The sequence below is a fragment of the Callorhinchus milii genome, unplaced genomic scaffold (genome assembly GCF_018977255.1).
Source record: "Callorhinchus milii isolate IMCB2004 unplaced genomic scaffold, IMCB_Cmil_1.0 Scaffold1, whole genome shotgun sequence".
In the NCBI taxonomy this organism is placed as follows: domain Eukaryota; kingdom Metazoa; phylum Chordata; class Chondrichthyes; order Chimaeriformes; family Callorhinchidae; genus Callorhinchus; species Callorhinchus milii.
The window spans coordinates 85,312,291-85,331,853 of NW_024704742.1; the positions used below are offsets into that span (position 1 = coordinate 85,312,291).

The 19,563-nt window shown below is 43.9% G+C and overlaps 1 protein-coding gene across 1 annotated transcript in view; it reads left to right on the forward strand.

The window, feature by feature from the left end:
* Positions 1–288: 288 nt before the first annotated feature.
* LOC103187223 (atrial natriuretic peptide receptor 1-like) overlaps positions 289–19,563 on the forward strand; it is a 36,850-nt gene continuing 17,575 nt past the window's right edge. The window contains exons 1-10 of the mRNA XM_007906625.2: positions 289–342; positions 823–928; positions 5,037–5,169; positions 9,508–9,631; positions 10,726–10,830; positions 11,874–11,976; positions 12,921–13,060; positions 13,540–13,612; positions 14,414–14,561; positions 19,175–19,261. Coding sequence (XP_007904816.2) covers positions 289–342; positions 823–928; positions 5,037–5,169; positions 9,508–9,631; positions 10,726–10,830; positions 11,874–11,976; positions 12,921–13,060; positions 13,540–13,612; positions 14,414–14,561; positions 19,175–19,261 — 1,073 coding nt within the window. The remainder of the gene's footprint in view (positions 343–822; positions 929–5,036; positions 5,170–9,507; positions 9,632–10,725; positions 10,831–11,873; positions 11,977–12,920; positions 13,061–13,539; positions 13,613–14,413; positions 14,562–19,174; positions 19,262–19,563) is intronic.

The following is a 19,563-nucleotide window of genomic DNA, read 5'->3' on the forward strand; positions in this document are numbered from 1 at the left end:
GGTATTTTTTCTGGCTGTGGCTGATGTGCTGTTTGTGTGAAGTGGCTGCTTTCTGATTTGATGCGGAGTCTTAGTGATTGATGTTGGGGGTGGGGGGTTGATGTACAGTCAGTCCACCCCCTTTCTCTCCTTATTCTCCCTAGACTGTGAACGTTTCGGATGTCAGGCGCATGCTCACAGCCACAGCCCAGCTGGGACTGAAAGGTGCTCAAAGAAGGTTTAGCAAAACACAGACTTTTTAGTTCAACCACAACAGCACCTGGCGCCTGACATCAGTTAAGGTGGACTATGCTAGCTCTGACATCTGATGGCTTCGCTCACTGGGCTCTTCTGTGTCTACTGGTAGGTTAACACATCAAATCAAAACACGTGCAAAAAAGACATAAAATATAGCAGCCGCCAAAACCGACTGTGACAATTGCAAAGAAAAACAATAAATGTACCAACTTGTACGTAGATTATTTTTTTACTTCAGTGGATGTTCAGAGCACCATTCAGTGTATGTGTAGACCACAAGGTGTCAATACTTAGTTGCAAATTAGCCTACAATTCAGAATACAAAACTTTGTTTGCTTCACAAAAAATGAACATTGGAAATGTTCACTTGTCAATAAAAAAACCTGAAACATCTGGATTGTAAAAATACACACAGATTACTCAAACAGACATACAGATGTGTTCAGCGTTTTATGGGGGTGATGGTTGGGGAAAAGGGGCAATCGGTGGCTGTCGATCAGGTCGATCATTTACGGATTATTCTGCATCCAATATTCTCTTTATATTATCCGTTTGATGTTATCTGTTTATTCTCTTGTTTTTAAGACGATGCAAAGGAAAAGCGCCCGAGGTTGGCACGACCTGGACAACACGGAATATGATTGCTGGCCATTGCAAAACCCACACGAGTATAACATGATCGACTGCGGGGGTGAGTGAGTTCAGTGTAAATGCAATATAACAGCTTCCCAGATAACTACAGACATGATCAGATCACACACAACAAGCGACTGGGGAATCAAATCTTCAAACCACTACACTGCGCTCCCCCGAAACTCTGTTTGGAGAAGTGGGGTTGTGAGTACGTGGTGTTTTTCTAATATAAAATATATATTAATATAAAGTGTGGGAGAGATCTTACTGCAACCATATATATATATATCAGGATGTCAGGATATATATATATATTAACACACATCAGGATATATAAATCTACAATATTAATTATGATTAATAATAAATAATGGATAGTAATAATAATTAAATATTCAAGGTGCGTTTAACAATTTGCCGAATTCTGGACATTCTGAAATGCGACATAAAGAAGAGTAAACGTAGGTGGAAATTCTCCCCATTTGTTTCATGTTTCTTTAATGACATACTGTATATCAGGATCTTTTGCGAATCGAATTGAAACTAAAGTGTTTGCCCTTTCCATCTCTGGAGCAATTAATTGCAAAGCAGCGAGTTGTGGATGTGAGATGTCACACTTAGAAAGCGATCAGTAATGGAATAATAGTCTAGCAATAACAACGACAAAATTACATTTACATTTAGCAGCAAATAATCATCACATCTCATCCTTTGGAGAACGATTTCTTTTTTTTTAAAAAAAGCAAATTTGTAAATGACTCAATAAATCAGTAAGAGATATGTTAACTTACGATTCCCAAACCAGAGAGAGTGAGTGAGTGGGAGAGACAGACACCAGAGGCCACTGAAATGGACATGTATTTATTTGTCTTTGGTCCTTGTGCAGTCTGGAGGGTTTCGGATTCACGTTCAAATAGCCATCAGCCTCAGAGATCACCGTCACTGCAGCTAATCGTGTGGTTTTCCTTTGAATTCAAATTAAAAATCAATTCAAACGAACCGTTATTAAAATGAAAAGTAATTCAAATTAAAAGGGAACGTTTTAATTCCTTTTTAAATTAAAATGGAGTTGCATTAAAACTAAAATCAAGGACATCCTGGTTCAACATTAAAAAATGTTAATCCACGATGCTAATAGAGGGGGAAAAATCCAGTTTCCCTCATTATTATTATTATTATTAATTATTATTTTTAAATGAATGGAAACGGGGGAGCAAGTAAACTTGTGAGCAAAGTGGATTAAAAGGAGGGCTGGAGAGTAGAGAGAAATACACAGGGCTGTACATAAACTTATCACCATGGGAATATCGACATTTCTGCTCTCACTTACACCCAAGTTGTGTGTTTGCGGTTTATATTGCATAACAGGTCACACTTAATGCACTCTGTCAGTGGAGCTGTGATTGGATTCATTTGTTTTTGTTTACAAATCATTAGGGTATTTGAGAATATGTTTTAGGGATATATGCACAGGGGCAGTGGCAGTTTTGTATTAAATCAATCTCTTCCCCTCCTCCCCGCCTTATTGGCATCTTAGGGTCTGAAGTTGCGGCTAAATCTAAATCCATCTCGATGGACATTTCGTGCAAATGTCAATGAAACCACAGCCAGATCTGGTCTCACAAGCGATAGACCTTTAAAGTTGTTCGCCAGTTAAACGTGCATCTGTTAAAGTGGGCGAGCAGGAGGCAATGTGATAGAAATAAAGCAAAAGATGCCCTTATTGAACTAATGAAAATCTATCCAGTGAAAGGCTTAGTATTCATATTTCAGTCTGATTGTGTAGAATCTGTTTCTCAATAATAATAATCCTTGCTTTTGATATCACGCCTTATCAGATTTTCACAGAATATATTGTAAAATGGATTCACTGTATATTTTTGTGGGCAAGACATTACCTTCCTTTTCTTTATCTTTCTATTGTATTTTGCAAAGTTCATTTCAGTTTTTTTAAGCTTAAGTACAATTTGCTGATGAAAATAGTCGAAAGACCTCCCGTGCCCTGTCCCTGTGCCCAGTTGTCCCCCAGCAGGGAAACTTAAGTGAGCTCCAGAGATATATGTGTTTTCTCGTTCCCTGATAAATCCCTTCTCTATATAACAACAACAACAAAATTACATTTATAGAGCACCTTTCATGTCTGGAGAATGTCCCAAAGCGCTGAAGCTTTATAACAACAGTGTAACAGTGCAGTAAAACCTCATATAGTGGGCATTTAAATAGGAACCCGGTTGATTGTCGATTGGCAGTTCGCTTTCCAGGGAAAATGGTTTGTGCGTCAGCCTGGCTCAGTGACAGCATTCTTCCTTCTGCGTTAGAAGGTTGTGGGTTCAAACCCCACATCGGGACTTGGAATCACATAGTCTAAGCTGACATTTGAGACGGTTCTATCAGCCTTATATGTACACCCACGATATGGCTCGCTCTCCCTCGCAGTGTGTACTGGATGGCCTCTGTGTTCAATCCTCACCAATGAATGCAAGTCCCTATAACTCGGTGTAACTTGACTAATGATTCTTCCAGAATGACAGGTGCTACCAATTGCTATTTAAATTAAAGCGAATTGGGAAGTCAGAGGTTTATTTTACACCACTGTGACCCAGGCTGAACCTGTTTGTGTATTCCTTCCTTTGATTTATACAGAAAGCTCGAGAAAGCACTGTCAAGTTAGATCAACAGAATTTTATTGTAACTTCGATGAAATCCACAACCCTCAACTTTAAATCTTAAACAACACGATGAATATCAACAAACACAACTATGAGATAACAAACATTAATCACACTTAAACTACACACGCTAGCAGCCACTTCTAATCAAGTTAATGTAAAAGTGCACGGAGAACCAACCTCTGACTACTATTCATTAAAAGTCAGCGCACGTATCTTTGTTGTCGACCGTGAGCACATGGCGCTTGTTCTTTTATGGGCATTGAGCCCCTCCGCAAATTAGGGCACCCAATGGGAATTGTTTTGCTCCAATTACTTAATGTACTTGGGGCCTTTCTTAGGGTCTAATCAGATCCTCCCCTCAGTTGCCCATTAGGGGACAAGTTCACTTCCAATCCTTCATTTGCCTATTGGATTGTTAAATTACCCGTCAAATTGCCGCACTCGATGCTAGAGTCAGACTTGATGACACCATAAGTATGAAAAACGTTAAATACATTTAAAAAAATGTATTTAAAGCACTACTCAATATATTTAAACAACAGACAGGCATAGAAAACAAATGAGGTGACCATGACACATTCTAATACAATACTGGGGGGGGGGGATTGCTGTTTTGTTGGAGTTGCCGTCCTTCAGATGAGATGCTAAACAGGCAGGACTGGGAATATTTATTATTATTATTATTTTTAATGTGATTATTATTATTATAAAATTTAGGCAGCCAGTTTTCCACAGGTCTTAGAGTAACTTGTGAATTCAAAACCCGCACCAGGACTTTGAACTCAGTCTAGGCCGACACTCCAGTGTAGTAGTGGGGTGTGCTGCATTGTCCTCAGTGCCATCTTTCAGGTATAACATTAAACTGAGGCCCCAGCTGCCTGTTCAGGTGGACAATAAAGATCCCATGGCACTATTCAAAAAGAGAAGGGAGTTTTTCTCAGTGTCCTGGCCAACAATCCCCCAAATAAAATTGAGCACTCACTTCATGGCATTCCCCTACAAAACATAGTCACTATACTTTACAGTAAATCCTGTGATGTTCAATAACATGATAAGATGCTATATCAAATGCAAGCAGTGTTGTTATAAATCCTATGATATGCTATGAGGCAACCTCCCAACGTGAAAAGGTGTTATTATTATTTCAATAATCACACCAACATCCTCTTATTTTCCAGCACCAAATGGATAACCTTTCACTGTGTATAGATGTTCACTTTTTTCCATCCCAATATACCTCACCTTACATTTACATTGAGTATTTCTCTTGTTTGTCCGTGTTGTTCCTAGGAAGACGGTGGAAGCAGAAAGTGTTGATGCTTTCAAAAGCAAATTAGACAGATTTCTTTTAGGAAATAATATCTTGGGATACAGTATATAGTTTGGGACATGACATGTGCGTGCAACTGCCAGGATGGTGGAAGGCGACCTGGATGGACTTTGGTCTTCTTTCATTTAGTAATTCTTATATTCTTATGTTCTTATGTTTTCTAGGTCTAGAAATGGCTTGGATCCGGAGACCTCCAGAGAAAGTCCTCAGTGGTGAAGAATTTAATGTGACATATTCAGTTACTGTGACAGATCATTTTTACTATTGGGCTGTGGAGAACAGAATGCTCTTGCACATGTAGGTATTGCATTTCTATTGCAGATACATGTCACCACATTTGGCGCTAACTGCTTCCTGATACATTAGTGGGCTGCCAGAGGAAACATAACAGGAGGCAGCTCATTTTACTGCTTGGTCAAGTGCTACATTATGGTTGAGATAGCTGAACTTCAAATACCTATAATAGAAGGTGTAAATCTCTGTGATGGAGGAGAGAAGGCTTGGAATGATGGTAAGAGATGCTGTGGAGATTTGGAGCATTAGGATGCATTTTAGGATGTACAATATGTATTTGGAGATGACATTTGATGTGATGGAAGAGAGGGTATATTTCAGCCATGGACACGATTGCCTGGATAAAGCGAAAGATTACGCACATCGGTTGTGGCAGAATCAGAGAGGAGATCATAGTAGTGTTTGGTGCTGGATCAGGAATGGAGACTATGGGAAGTGCTGATGTATAACAACAACAACAACAACAATGCCAGATGGCGTCTCAGAGTGGTTCACATTAACGGATCCCAGGGCCGAGCCAAGGGGAGGGGGAGGAAGGTGACCAAAGGCGCGGTCAAAAAGAAAGGTCTTCAGCCGAGACCTGAAAGTGGGAAGAGAGGGGACGAGGCGAAGGGAGTGAGGAAGGGAGTTCCAGAGCCTCAGGCATAGTGGCTGAAGGCACGGCCGGCAATGGTGGAGTGGAGGACTTGGGGGACAAAGAGGAGGCCAGTCCCAGTGGAGTAAAGGCAATGGGCACTGTTGTGAGGAGAGAGGAGGTCAGAGAGGTAGGGGGGTGCAGAGGAATGGAGGGATTTGAATACAAGGGTGAGGATATTGAAGTCAATCCTCTCTGGGACAGGCAGCCAGTGCAGTCTGGCAAGGACTGCGGTGATCGGGGAGCAGAGTTTGGTGCGGGCAAGAATGCAGGCGGCAGAGTTTTGTATGACCTGAATTTTATGAATGGTAGTGGAGGGGAGACCGGCGAGGAGGGCATTTGAATAGTCCAGCCGAGAGGTGACAAAGGCATGGACCAGGGTTTCAGCGGGTTTTGGAGTGAGGTATTGGCAGAGACGGGCGATGCGTCAGAGGTGGAAAAAAGTAGTACTGGTGAGAGACCGGATGTGGGGGAGGAAAGATAATTGGGGGTCAAACCTGACGCCTAGGTCGGGTAGGTGGAGGAGGTGAGAACCGTGAGATTTTAGATGTTGACAAGAGCCAAAGAGTATGGCTTCCATCTTGTCAAAGTTCAGCTGAAGGAAATTCGCGCTCATCCAGCTCCTGAAGTCTGACAGGCAGGCTGACAGAACATCAGGGGACTGGGGGTCGCAAAGAGAGGTGGAAAAATAGAGTTGGGTGTCGTCCGCATACACGTGGAAGTGTACCCCATGTCTGCGGATGACATCCCCAAGAGGGAGCATGTAGATCAGAAAGAGGAGGGGGCCAAGGATGGATCCTTGGAGTACCCCACAGGTAATCGGGTGAGAGCGGGAGGAAAAGCCGTTGGTGCAGATGTACTGCTGGCGGTTCGTCGAACCAGGCGAGTGCGGTCCCACTGAGGTGGATGATGGAGGAAAGGCGGTGGAGAAGGATAGCGTGATTGACTGTGTTGAAAGTGGCAGAGAGGTCCAGGAGGACAAGGAGGCAGAGGGAGCCCTGGTCACAGATAGAGAGGATATCATTTGAGACTTTCACAAGCGCAGTCTCTGTATTGTGGACAGGGCGGAAACCGGACTGGAGGGGTTCGAAGAGGGAGTGGGAGGAGAGGTGTGCAACAACGTGTTGATTGGCAACAACGTGTTCTAGGACTTTTGCGAGGAAGGGCAGGTTAGAAATGGGGTAGTAGTGGCTGGGGTTTGAGGGATCTAGGGAAGGTTTTTTGAGGAGGGGGTTGATGACAGCAGTTTTGAGGGGGGCAGGGACTGATCCGGAGGAGAGGGACTGGTTGATGACATCAGCCAGTAGTGGGCAGAGGAGGGGGAGCTGGGTGACCAGCAAGTTGGTGGGGAGGGGTTCGAGGCAGCAGGTGGTGGGTTTTATTGAGGTGATGGTGGGTGAGAGGGAGGAAGAAGAGAATGGGGAGGAAGGAATGTAGGATGGGGGTGATGGTAGGAGCTGATGATGGGGAGGGTGAGGGGGATGGAGAGGGCGTGGTGGTGGGTGACAAGAGGCAGGTGGATGAGGCTGCCTGGCGGATGTTGTGTATTTTGGATGAAAAGAAGTCCATGACCTCCTCGCACTTGGTATTGGATGTAAAGATTGAGGAGGCCTGAGGGGGCACACGGAGGAGGTAGTGGGTGGTGGAAAAAAGGATTTTAGCGTTGTGTTTAGCCTCCAAGATGATGTTGGAGTAGAAGGCCGTTTTTGCGCGTGTCAAAGAACGACGGTAGCTGTGGAGATGCTCGAGCCACAGTTGGCGGTGGACTGTCAGGCCAGTTTTCTGCCATCTGCGCTCAAGCATCCGGGTTTGGGTTATTAGGGATTGGAGATGGTTGTTGTACCAGGGGGATCGAGTGGGTTTGGAGATGGTCCTGGATTTCAGGGGAACGAGGGAGTTGAAGATGGAGGAGAGGCGATCATGGAGCAGCTGGACGGCTGCTTCAGGATCTCCAGGGGTGGAAGGCCAGAGGGATAGGATATTTGAGGTTGTGAGGCCCTTTGTGAGGGTTTCAGGGGGTAGCCTTTTCCATGGGCGGTAGAGAATGGTTGAGGGCTTGGTGGAGGAGAGAGGGATGTGAGAGGAGAAGGAGATGAGGAAGTGGTCCGAGATGGCCTTGTCCACTATGCTGAGGTCGGAAATGTCAAGGTCATGGGTGATAACAAGGTCGAGGGCCTGACCACGGTTGTGGGTCAGTGAATTTATGTGAAGGGTGAGGTTTAGGGAGAAGAGGAGGGCAGTGAAGTCGGAAGACGTGGTGCAGGGGAGATTAGGTGTAGGTTGAAATTGCCCATTATGAGCAGGCGATCGGAGCAGAGGGACAGGGAAGAGAGGAGAGTAGAGATGTTTGTGTGGAAGGAGCCGGGAGGCTTAAGGGGGTGGTTGACTAGGAGGATTTTCAGTGGGAGAGAGGGGTGGAAGAGGGTGAGGTGCTCAGAGGAGGGGCCAGAGGAGTAGTGGGTAAGAACAAGGGCCGCCACATTGGTTTGGACAGGGGGGTGGAAGGAGAGCCTGGAAGGGAGGCTTCAACTAGGGGGACGGGGTCATTGAGGGAGAGCCAGGTTTCTGTGAGCCCAAGAATGTCGAGACGCTCATCTAGGATGAGGTCATGGATGGTGAGGGCTTTGTTTGAATGGGAACGGACATTTTCGAGGGAAATGCAGGTGGGTTTGCTGGAGGGAGGAGAAAGTGATGCGGAAAGGATTTCAGGGTGTACAGGAGAGATGGTTGTGGAGAGTGGTGTGAGTGGAGAGTTGTGGAGGGTACGTATGAGGGAAGGGAATGTTGTGTTTGCCTTAAGGAGGCGGTTTGTGTGGAGGGAGTGAATGATTGGACGTGTGGGGTTGCTGTTCTGGGACAGCCAGTGCCGGGAGCCACGATGGGCCCAGTGGAGGATGCCCAGGCTGGAGCAGAGGGAAGTGGTGATGGGGTCGAAGAGAGAGAGAAGGTGGGGGGCACAGTGGGAGAGAAGGACAGAGTGGGAGTAGCGGATAGAGGGAGGTGGGAGGAGAAACATTTAAAGTGGAGGGGGAGGCTCGGGCAGGGACCATGAAAGGGCTTTTACACTGTGGGGGGAAGTCGGAAGGTGGTGGGGATTGAAAAAGTGAACATCAGGAAAACAGTATGGGAATTAGCCTAAAATGTGATCTCCAGTTGGGATTTCCTTGTTATATGAGCAAGGAGCAAATATTAGAAAAGATAGGGCTCTTCAGTGTTGAGAAAAGACATCTCAGAGGGGATCTTGTAGAGGTTAAATGGGATTGAAAGATTAAACCCAGGACATGTTTTAAGATGCACCAAGACAATAGAGCAAGAGGACATTGATTTAGAGTTGTAAAGGACAATTCCAGGACAACACCAGGAATTTTTCCTTTACCCAGAGGGTAATCAACCACTACGACAGATTTCCTTAAGGGTGGTTGAGGCCAGGACACAGGACATTTTAAAAAGCAGCTTGATGCAGTAGAGAAGATGGTTGGGTGGGTGTTCTGGAGGCATGAGAGCAGATGGGCTGAAGGGTCTCTTTGTATGAACTGATCTTGTGATTATGTCGTAATTGCTCTTTGTCCACATGGCAACGTGAAACGTTTCCCACAATTTCTGGTTACAACGATGGAATTAGTTTCGCGAGGAGCAGACTTTGATCTCTGATGAACGCTTTTTCTGCCTTGTGCTGTTTATCTGAACATCTACTCATTTGCCTTCAGCAACGCCAGTGCAGCAAAGGCCTTCTGTGAAGAGAAGGAGTGCCCCTCAGACTGGAAAAATGCAAACGAAGACAACTGCTGTGTTCACCATGCCAACATCCACTCCTGCCCGCTGTCGTTTATGGTCAGTGACTAGTGCTCCTTTTTACCTCTGCGACTTCTTAGCACCATACCAACCTCTTCACTCCCTCTGTTCGGCGGGCACTGGCCTGCTCCCTGTCCTCCACCCTGCCCGTCCCATCATTGGCAGACTGACTTTCAGCTTTTCTGCCCCCCCCATCTTTGGAACTTCATTCCCGAATCCCTCCGTCTCGATCCCTCCATCGGCTTTTTCAAGGCCCGTCTCAAGTCTTTCTTTGATTGTGCCTTTATCTACAAGCACTCCCCTACCTCCAACGCTATTGATTCCAAACACCAGCTCAGGTGCAAACCCTAACCCTAATCCAGAGCCTTGGGATGTCCCCCTGACGCTATATAAATCTAATTTGTTGTTGTTGTGTTGCTTTGCTGAGCTTCACAGTCTTCCTGTGATGAAATGAAGGATCAATTTGGAGTTAGGACTCAGTATCTTGTAAACTTTGCGGGAATCTAAGATGCTGTCCCCCAGGGCTTCTTACCCAGGTCTGTGTATGCCATTATTATTTAGAAGCTGGGTTGGGGAGGAGGAGATCGCATAACACATTTTAGCATAATTTGAACATCGAAACATAGAAACTTTCAGCATAGAAGGTTGTTCAGACCAGTCACGTCTGTGCCTATAAGGAAGTTTAGTCTTCAATAAGGAACAGAATCTGTTTAGGAATGCTAAACTGCAACTTCGTCCCTGATATCACTTAAATGAGATTTTGTTGGAACACAGCCAACATATTTAAACAGTTTAAATTAACACCACCGCCCTTCACATGAGACTTTAAACCAAGGGCCTTTCTGCCTGTTCAGATGAACGTTAAAGATCCCATGGTACTATTTGAAAAGAGAAGGGATTTTGATCCTTCGTCCTGGCCAACAATCCCCCAGATAAAATTGGTCACTCACTCCATGGCTGTTTGTGGAAAAATGCTGAGCACAAATTGGCTGCTGCATTCGCCTACAAAATTCAGTTCACTACACCTTACTTTGAATTCTGTGAAGCACTTTGAGTCATTTCAATGATGTAATGAGGCGCTAAACTAAATGCAAGGATTATTATTTATTATGCTTATTTTTTCTTGAATGAAGGTAAAAGGTGGAATTTGTGGGCCATGGATCCCAGACGATGGACATATTATTACTCACACGATATCTACTGCAGGAAAAATGAGCCAAACAAATTGGACAGCCAAGGTACTTTACATGTGCTCATTACCATGCAAACACCAGCAAATTAATGAGTGTGAACAAAAGAACTTTCCGATGCTAAGGTTTCCTGCAGCTCAGTGGTTCCTTTTCTATATTAAGCTTTCCTGTAGCTCAGTGGTTAGAGCACTTGCCTCGCAAGCAAGAGGACCCAGGTTCGATTCCCAGGCGGGCCAAAACCTTAGACAAGTTTCCTTACTCCACACTCTTCTGTTTATCTAGCAGTAAGTAGGAACCTAGTTGTTAGTTGAATAACAGATTGCTTTCTGAGGGTAATAATCACTTAAAAACAAATAATAATTTGGTCACTCAGCGCACGACTGATTGTGAGACATTGCTGTGTGCAATTGGCTGCCGCTTTTCGCCCACAAAATATATAGTCAATTCACTTCACAGTATATTTTCTGAAGTGCTTTGAGATATCTCAATGACAAGGAGCCCTGTTGCTCAGTTGTTAAAGCACTCGTCTTGCAAGCGAGACACCTGGGTTCAATTCCAGGCAGGGCGAAACCTTGAGCAAGTTTCCTTACTCCACACGCCTAATAATAATCCCCCCAAAACAAAACAATAATAATTTGGTCATTTTCAATCTACGACTGTTTGTGGGACACTGCTGTTTGCAATTGGCTGCTGTGTTTCGCCCACAAATATACGGTCAATTCACTTTACAGTATATTCTGTGAAGCGCTTTGAGACGTCTAGAAGACGTGAAAAGCGCTATACCAAATGCAAGGATTATTATTATTAATATGATAAGGAGCTATATCAAATAGAAGGATTATTATTATTATAACCTTTCCTTGGTGAATAGGCAGGAATGTAAAGCACAGTGTAAAGCTTGGAGATAAGCAGGGCAACTCAAAAGTGATCTGAACTTGAGTTTGGGGGTAGTGGTAGTTTGGGGGGAAACAAAGATGGGAGAAGAAGAAACACCTTTTAAAAAGCAAATCTGCAGATACTGTAGTTGTATGTTTCAATTATTAGCACATTTAGAAACATGCTGGTTTTGTTTTCGTGTTTTCTGACTGTAGGTTGTTCTTGTACATCTTGGCGTGACTTCCTTAATAGCTCACATAAAGGTGGGACACATGCAAGCTGCCCTGGAAGCCAAAACCACTGTCTTACCAGCAAAAGGTAAGTGACAACAAATTATATGCAATAAGAGATCTTGTCGTAGAAAGCTAAGGACAGAATACTCACTGAGGACAGAGAGTCACTCCACTCAGCTCCTGTTAACCCTGCAAGCCAAAGCCCCAGCATGTAGGGTGGTCCTAGCTGGACAAGCAGCGGGAAAACTGCCAGACAGCGCTAACAATGGTAAGCTATGTGGTTTTATCTGGTTGTACTTGAGCAGTACTCTGGGGTCCCCAAGCCCTGATTCTTGCCAACCTGTGCCTAATACTGTCCAGAATTAGATAAGCAGGATGTGTCCCTCCAGGGAGAGAGTGTGCATTCCATTCCAACAATCTATCTCTGGGATTTCCACGTGTATTGAATTCTCAGTTTGGTTTGGATACTCTTAAGTGTTGTTGGGTTTCCGCATCTGTCAGACACCCAGCTGACCAAAAAAATAAATCCTAGATAGCTTCAGTGGGATCTCATATCCCATTAAATGGGGTATATTTGGTATGAAAAATTTAAAATTTGGTAAAAGTGATTTTGCCAGTGACTGGAAGTGCGCTACACAGAGTTTGGTGATCTCATCTCTGTTGCACCCAGAAAAAGACAGCAGAATTCTTGTGGATCAAGGTTCTGCGCAGGAATTGCGATTAATGAAGCCAATCAATGAACTCTGTGCTTTTTCTTGGCCTCAACATTATCGTGTGAATTGTTCCTTTTCCACTATAGTAATTTAAAAGTTTTTAAAGATCAATGTAAACAATGACTCGCATCAAAAACATTGACTGCTTAAGGGTTCAGTGTTAACATTCCCATGTCACCAGTCAATCCACTTTATAACACATCCTGCGATTTTGAGATGTTCCAATGATGTGATATTATTATTATCAAGAAAACCTCACCCCCCACCCCCCCGGATTTCTATTGTTTTTTGAGCATCTTTTTCTTCTCGTGTGGAGTGTGTGGAGATGACAGCTGTGATGAAGATGAGTCGTGCTCCACCTGCCCAGCAGACTGTGGCGAGTGCACAGCAACCATCAAAATGGCCATCAGCTTCCCCATCTCCCTGGTCTGTGTCGGCTTCATCCTCACTGTAGTGGTACGTGTCCCACCTTGCTTCCCAGCAAACCTCACATCCTTCTGCAAAGCCATAATAATAAAATAATAATAATCCTTGTATTTGATACAACCACTTTAAATTAAAGCACCTTAAAACACAGGTGTACTCTGTACTCTCTCTCCATGTATTTGTAGACAAATGCAGCAGCTATTATTGGATTTTTCAGTTAGTGCCATGGCTTTTTTAATGTCCCCTAAAGACGCAATTGGGATCTTAGTTTAATGTCTTCTGCAAAAGATGGTAATTTTAATAATGCAGTACACGCCCAGCACTGCACCTCAGTGGCAGCATAGACTGGTAACCTAAGACCTTCTGTTGGCCTTGAACCCACAACCTTCTGACTCAGAGGCAACAGTGCTATCACTCAGCCAGGCTGACACTAAGTTATCTGCCAATGCAATAACTATGTAATGAATCAAAACACACTGATGCAACCTCTCCTTTTATTTTAATCACAGTGGTTTCAGTACCAGAAGCAAAAAATGTTGTGGGATGAAAGTTGGATTATCAACTTCAATCAAATTAAACAAGGTGTGTGTGTCATTTATTGCATTTTGGCAGTACAGTATCACTCAGCTCTACTAGCTCCCCATCTCCCAATGGATTGAATTCAAATCTCCATCCTCACCTTCAAATCACTCCATGACCTTGTCCCTCTCTACCTCCCGGCCTCCTGAACACTCACCCACCCATCCCCTTAGGTAACATTAACCTGTTACATGTGGACGGGATTTCAGCCTTTCCGCCCCCGCTCTCCCCTCAACTATAATCCTTACATTTGTTAATAATAATAATAAAATAATCCTTGCACTTGATGTAGCGCTTTTCAAGTCTTCGAGACGTCTCAAAGCACTTCACAGAATATGCTGTAAAGTGAATTGACCGTATATTTGTGGGCGAAACGCAGCAGCCAATTGCAAACAGCAGTGTTCCACAAACAGTCGTGGATTGAAAATGGCCAATTTATTATTGTTTTGTTTTGGAGGGATTATTATTAGGCGTGTGGAGTAAGGAAACTTGCCCAAGGTTTCGCCCTCTGCCTGGAATTGAACCCAGGTGTCTCGCTTGGAAGGCAAGTGCTCTAACCACTGAGCTACAGGACTCCACATATGTCAGGAGGACATCTCAAAATGCTTCACAGGATTTACTGTAAAGTGTTGTGACTGTGTATTTTGTAAACAAACACAGCCGTCAATTTATGCCCAGCAACATGTCCCGAACTGCCAATGACTAATTCTATCTGAGGTGAGACTCCTCAGAGCCACCAAATCTCTGTGATGATTTCCTGATAATTTTTATGCCAGAACCTGATGGGATGTCTTTGATTTGCAGATCATTCATTGCACACTGGGATGGGGAGCATCAACAGCGTCCCAAATGGAATCAGTGATTCCAATACCAGCTGTATCACCACAGTCAGCTCTTGTACCGCAGCCATTAACACATCCAGAAAGCAACACTTCATCCAGACTGGCATATTGTGAGTGAACCCCAGTCTACTCTCGTATCTGCTGTAATTAAGCACAGAAGTCATCATTGGGAGTTCATTAATGGAAGTGAATGAAATGGATCTAACGTGTTTCTTTTTTATAGGCCAGATGTTATTTTACATCTTTGTCCTAAACCTTTGGCTGTCCTCAGCATTGTCTATGTTAACTGCTTTTTCATTCATTCATTATTTTTTGCTATTACTTTCCCTCCAGTGACCTGAAAGCACTTCTCTGCTTGTTAGATGCTTAAAAGATCTTTGTCTGTACTGTGCCACTCTAAAGCCATTGAGCAGGAAGTCCTCAAGAAGGTGGTGGGCAAACAATAGGGGTGGGGGAAAAGAAGGTTACTATCATCCTTGCCCTGTCTCGCCTGTGAGAAAATATAGCTGAGATCAGGAAGTGCCCATGAGAAACACTAACAATGCCTTAGTCCTCCTGGCACAGGGTGGGACAACTTAGCCAGGATTCCAGATCTCTCTCCAATCTGGCCTGCTGGACAGCGAAGGAGTGGGGAATTAGGTGATGACATTGGCAGACAGGGGTGGAGTGGGGAATGTTATCAGCATCCTGAACTGAGCCAGTGATTCCAATACCAGCTGTACACCCCCCACCTTCCCAGAATCGACTGTTGACACAAGGTCCAAAATTCTCACTAAGCCAGTCAGGAACCTGGGTGTCTTGTTTGTCCCTGAACTGTCCTTTCTCCTCCACATCCGCGCCATGACCAGCACTGCCTGCCACCACCTCCGCAACTTTGCCAGACTCCGCACTGCCTCACCCCTCAGAGGCTGCCGAAACCCTCACCCATGCATTCGTCACATCAAGGCTTGATTATGGAAATTCCCTCCTCATCGCCTTCCCAACTCTTACCTTCACAAGCTGCAAATCATCCAAAACTCTGCAGTTCGTGTCCTCTCGTGCACCAGGCTCCGTGACCCCATCACTCCCACCCTCGCCCGACTCCACTGGCTCCCCATCCCTCAGAGGATCTAATTCAAGATCGTCATCCTCACTTTCAAGGCCATCAATGGCCTTGCCCCCTCCTACCTCTCTGACCTGCTGACTCACTACCAACCTGCCCGCTCCCTCTGTTCAGCGGGCTCCGGCCTGCTCCATGTCTCCCACCGACCCGCCCTATCATTGGTGGCTGAGCTTTCAACCTCTCTGCCCCCACACTCTGGAACTCCATTCCACAGTCCCTTCGCCTCACTTCCTCCCTTGCCTCCTTCAAGGCCGGTTTCAAGACCCTCCTCTTCGATTGTGCCATCGGTCGCCCTCCCACCTCTCTGCCTTCCCTCACCCCTGCACCACCCCTCCCCATGCTCGGATTCTGACCCCTGACTGTCAAGCACCTTGGGATGTCTTCCCAACGTGAAAGGCGCTCTATAAATGGAATCTTGTTGTTGTTGTTGTAGCCTGTAAACCCATTGCGTCTCTTTAAGAACTGAAAAACTGGCTTCCAGGTGAAGACTGAACTCTAAGAATTGTCTACAATTTTGCATTTTGAGACAAGATGGTCTTGAAGGCTAAGTCTGGGTGGAATTTCAGCCATACTTTCTGTACAGGCTGGCACATGGAAAGCAGCCTCTTGGGTGAGGTCCTGAGGATGGCTGGTACCAGAGCCCATCACCTTCCAGCCAAACTTAGATCAATGGATGGATAAATAATAATCCTTGCAATTGATATAGCAACTTATCAAGTCTTCAAGACGTCTCAATGCGCTTCATAGAATATACTTTAAAGTAAATTGACTGTATATTTTGTGGGCGAAACACGGCAGCCAATTGCACACAGCAGTGTCCCACAAACAGTCGTGGATTGAGTAACCAAATTATTATTTTTTTTAAGGGATTATTAGCCCAGGAAACGCAATCCGCCAATCGACTAACTGGGTTCCTACTTACTGCTAGGTGAACAGAGGCGTGTGGAGTAGGACACTTTCCCAACATTTCGCCCTGCTGGGAATCAAACCCAGGTCCTCTCGCTTGTGAGGCGAGTGCTTTAGACAGACAGACAGACAGACAGAGACAGACATACAGAAAGACAGACAGACAGCGAGACGTCTCAAAGCACTTCACAGAATATACTGTAAAGTGTATTGACTGTATATTTGTGGGCAAAACGTGACAGCCAAATGTGCAAACAGTGTCCCACAAACAGTCGTGGATTGAGTGACCAAATTATTATTATTATTTATTTCACTTTCTTCTTAAGGGATTATTATCAGGTGTGTGGAGTAAGGAAACTTGCCCAAGGTTTCGTCCTGCTGGGCATCAAACCCAGGTCTCTCGCTTGCGAGGCGAGTGCTCTAAAACCACTGAGCTACAGGACTCTGACCGCTGAGCTGCAGGACTCCAGATAGATAGATAATTATTAAATAAAGAAAGAAACAATCAAACAAATTAATGGAATAAAAGTAACTCTTCAATTGTGTACAGTCCTTAGTTTAGCCTCTGTTCAGTTTCTGTACTCCTAAATGGACCAAAGCAGTGAATTCTCAGGATCTTAGTCTTAAGGCCATTGTCCTAAAATTCAAGTCGCTGCAGAATTTTACATTTTTTTTAACTTTAATCTTAATTTGGAGGCCAGTTCATAAAAACCGCTGCAGTAACCCAGCTTCCAAATTAAGACTGAATCTGAGAATTGTTCAAAATTTTGTACAAATTTAAATTTTGTGACAGAATGGTCTTAAGGTTGAGCCCATGGAAAACCTGTGGTCCCAATGAGACATAGCCTGATATGGGTTTTGCTGGGGTAAGATACTCTCCAGTTTTAAGGGTTAATTTAGTTTCATGACCCTGTGGTGATGTAAGGACTCACACAAATGTTGTACAATTAATCAAGGTTTACTAATTCAGATTAATAATGATTTTAAGTAATTAAAAGAATATATCCAATTATGCTTACGTATCCACGTGTATTGTAGTTCACAACGATTTAAGTTGACCAAACCAAATGCTGTGGGAGAGATAGAGGAGCAATGTCCAATTTAATGTCCATTTTAATGTGTCCTTTTAACACCAAATTATATGTCCATCAAAAGGTATCCAAGTATTGTTGTATGGTTCCCAGTTCGATATCACCCAAAAGTATCCAGGCATTATTGTAAGTTTAGTGTTGTTTAAATCGTAGTCTTGAGCTTCCTTCTTTCGAAGCTGGAATATGGTTTGTGACTCCAAGTTACAATTTCTTCCTTCTCTCTCTCCTTTCTTTGAATTAATCTCCGTTTATACTGTTGGTTAGGTGCCCTTTCACCTATTGTCTTTTGCAATATGGTTCCTTTGTAAAAACAAATGCAACATAGCTTTCTCCAGCTGCAGACCATTTTTCCATGAGAAAATGACTGATAAGGAAATGAAAACAGTTTGTTATTAATAAACAATCTTTTGTTTCTCCTCCTTGAGAAAGGATTTTCTACAAAGTTAGTCACAACCAGCTCCCCTCATTTGAGATTGATCACGTCTCAAATATATAAACATCGCAAATATAATTTGAGATATTATTGAACACATTAGTTACAGAATTTTATACTGTGTTGTCGTCATCTGTTTATCGTTCTGGGAAAGAAAATCAATGACCGTGATCTGATTTTGTTCTGAGAAATCTCTCTTTGTTGCAAGTTACGATTGATTTAGTTACAGTTTACTGTAGGTGGAGTTGAGCTGGAGAACATGGTGGGTATCACTGCTCCTCCTGGGGGCTCACAGGCTGAACATCACTGATCACAGTCTCTCCTCATGGTCTGTAGAGTGCATTAGCGCAGTACCTTGACGCAAACATGAGCCTTTGTGGGCACATACCGACCAAAGCAATAGTGAGGCTCTGAAAGATTCCCCTTCAACCTGAAATGGTTTTCAAGGCCTCTCCAGTCACTGATTGTAAAACCAGAAAGGATCTCTCTCACTCATTTATGTTCTTTGAGACAGACTGATGCAAAGGTCATCTGTCCTACTATTACATAATAATAATTATAATCCTTGCTTTTGCTATAGCGCCTTATCGAGTTGTTGAGATGTCTCAAAGCGTTTCACAGAATATACTGTAAAAAGGAATTGACTGTATATTCTTTGGATGAAACGTGGCAGCCAATTGGGCACAGTTGTGTCCCACAAACAGTAGTGTATTTTCTTGAGGGATTATTACCCCCGGAAAGCAATCCACCAATTGACTAACAACCTGGTTCCTACTTACTACTAGATAAACAAAGGCATGTGGAGTAAGGAAACTTGCCTAAGATTTTGCCCCACCCAGGAATTGACCCCAGGAATTGACCCCAGGTTCTCTCGCTTGTGAGGCAAGCGCGTTAATCATTGCGCTACGGGATTACATGAGATCCTTATTCTCACGTATTGCTCATTGCTTTTCTAAAAATAAAATGAGTAATGTTAATGGCATGATTATTCCTACGGTATTATTCTCACTGTGTTATTCTCTGTGTTATTCTCTCTGTGTTATCCTCACTGTTATTCTCTGTGTCATTCTTGCTGTTTATTCTCTCTGTGTTATTCTTGCTGTTTATTCTCTCTGTTTATTCTTGCTGCTTATTCTCTCTGTTTTATTCTTGCTGTTTATTCTCTCTGTTTTATTCTTGCTGTGTTTACAGTGATGGTCGAACTGTCGCCACCAAGAGAATAAAAAAGAGAACTTTTACCCTATCCGAAGTCATTCGCAAAGAAGTGAAACAAGTCAGGTGAGCGGGCTGGTTGCTGGATCTCTTTTTAAGTTTGTTTCTAAGTATTAGGGAATGGGGAGGAGATACATTGTGTTTGGGGGGTTCGGTACACAGTCAAACCCTGTAGGGTCTGCCTGTTCAGGTGTATGTTAAAGATCCCTTGGCTTTATTTGATAATAGAAGGGAGTTTATTCCGTTGTCTTGGCCAATGATCACCATAGATAAAATTGCTCATTCACTTCATGGCTATTTGTGGGACATTGCTGTGTGCACATTGGCTGCCAGGATTGCAGACAAAATACACAATCACTACATTTTAC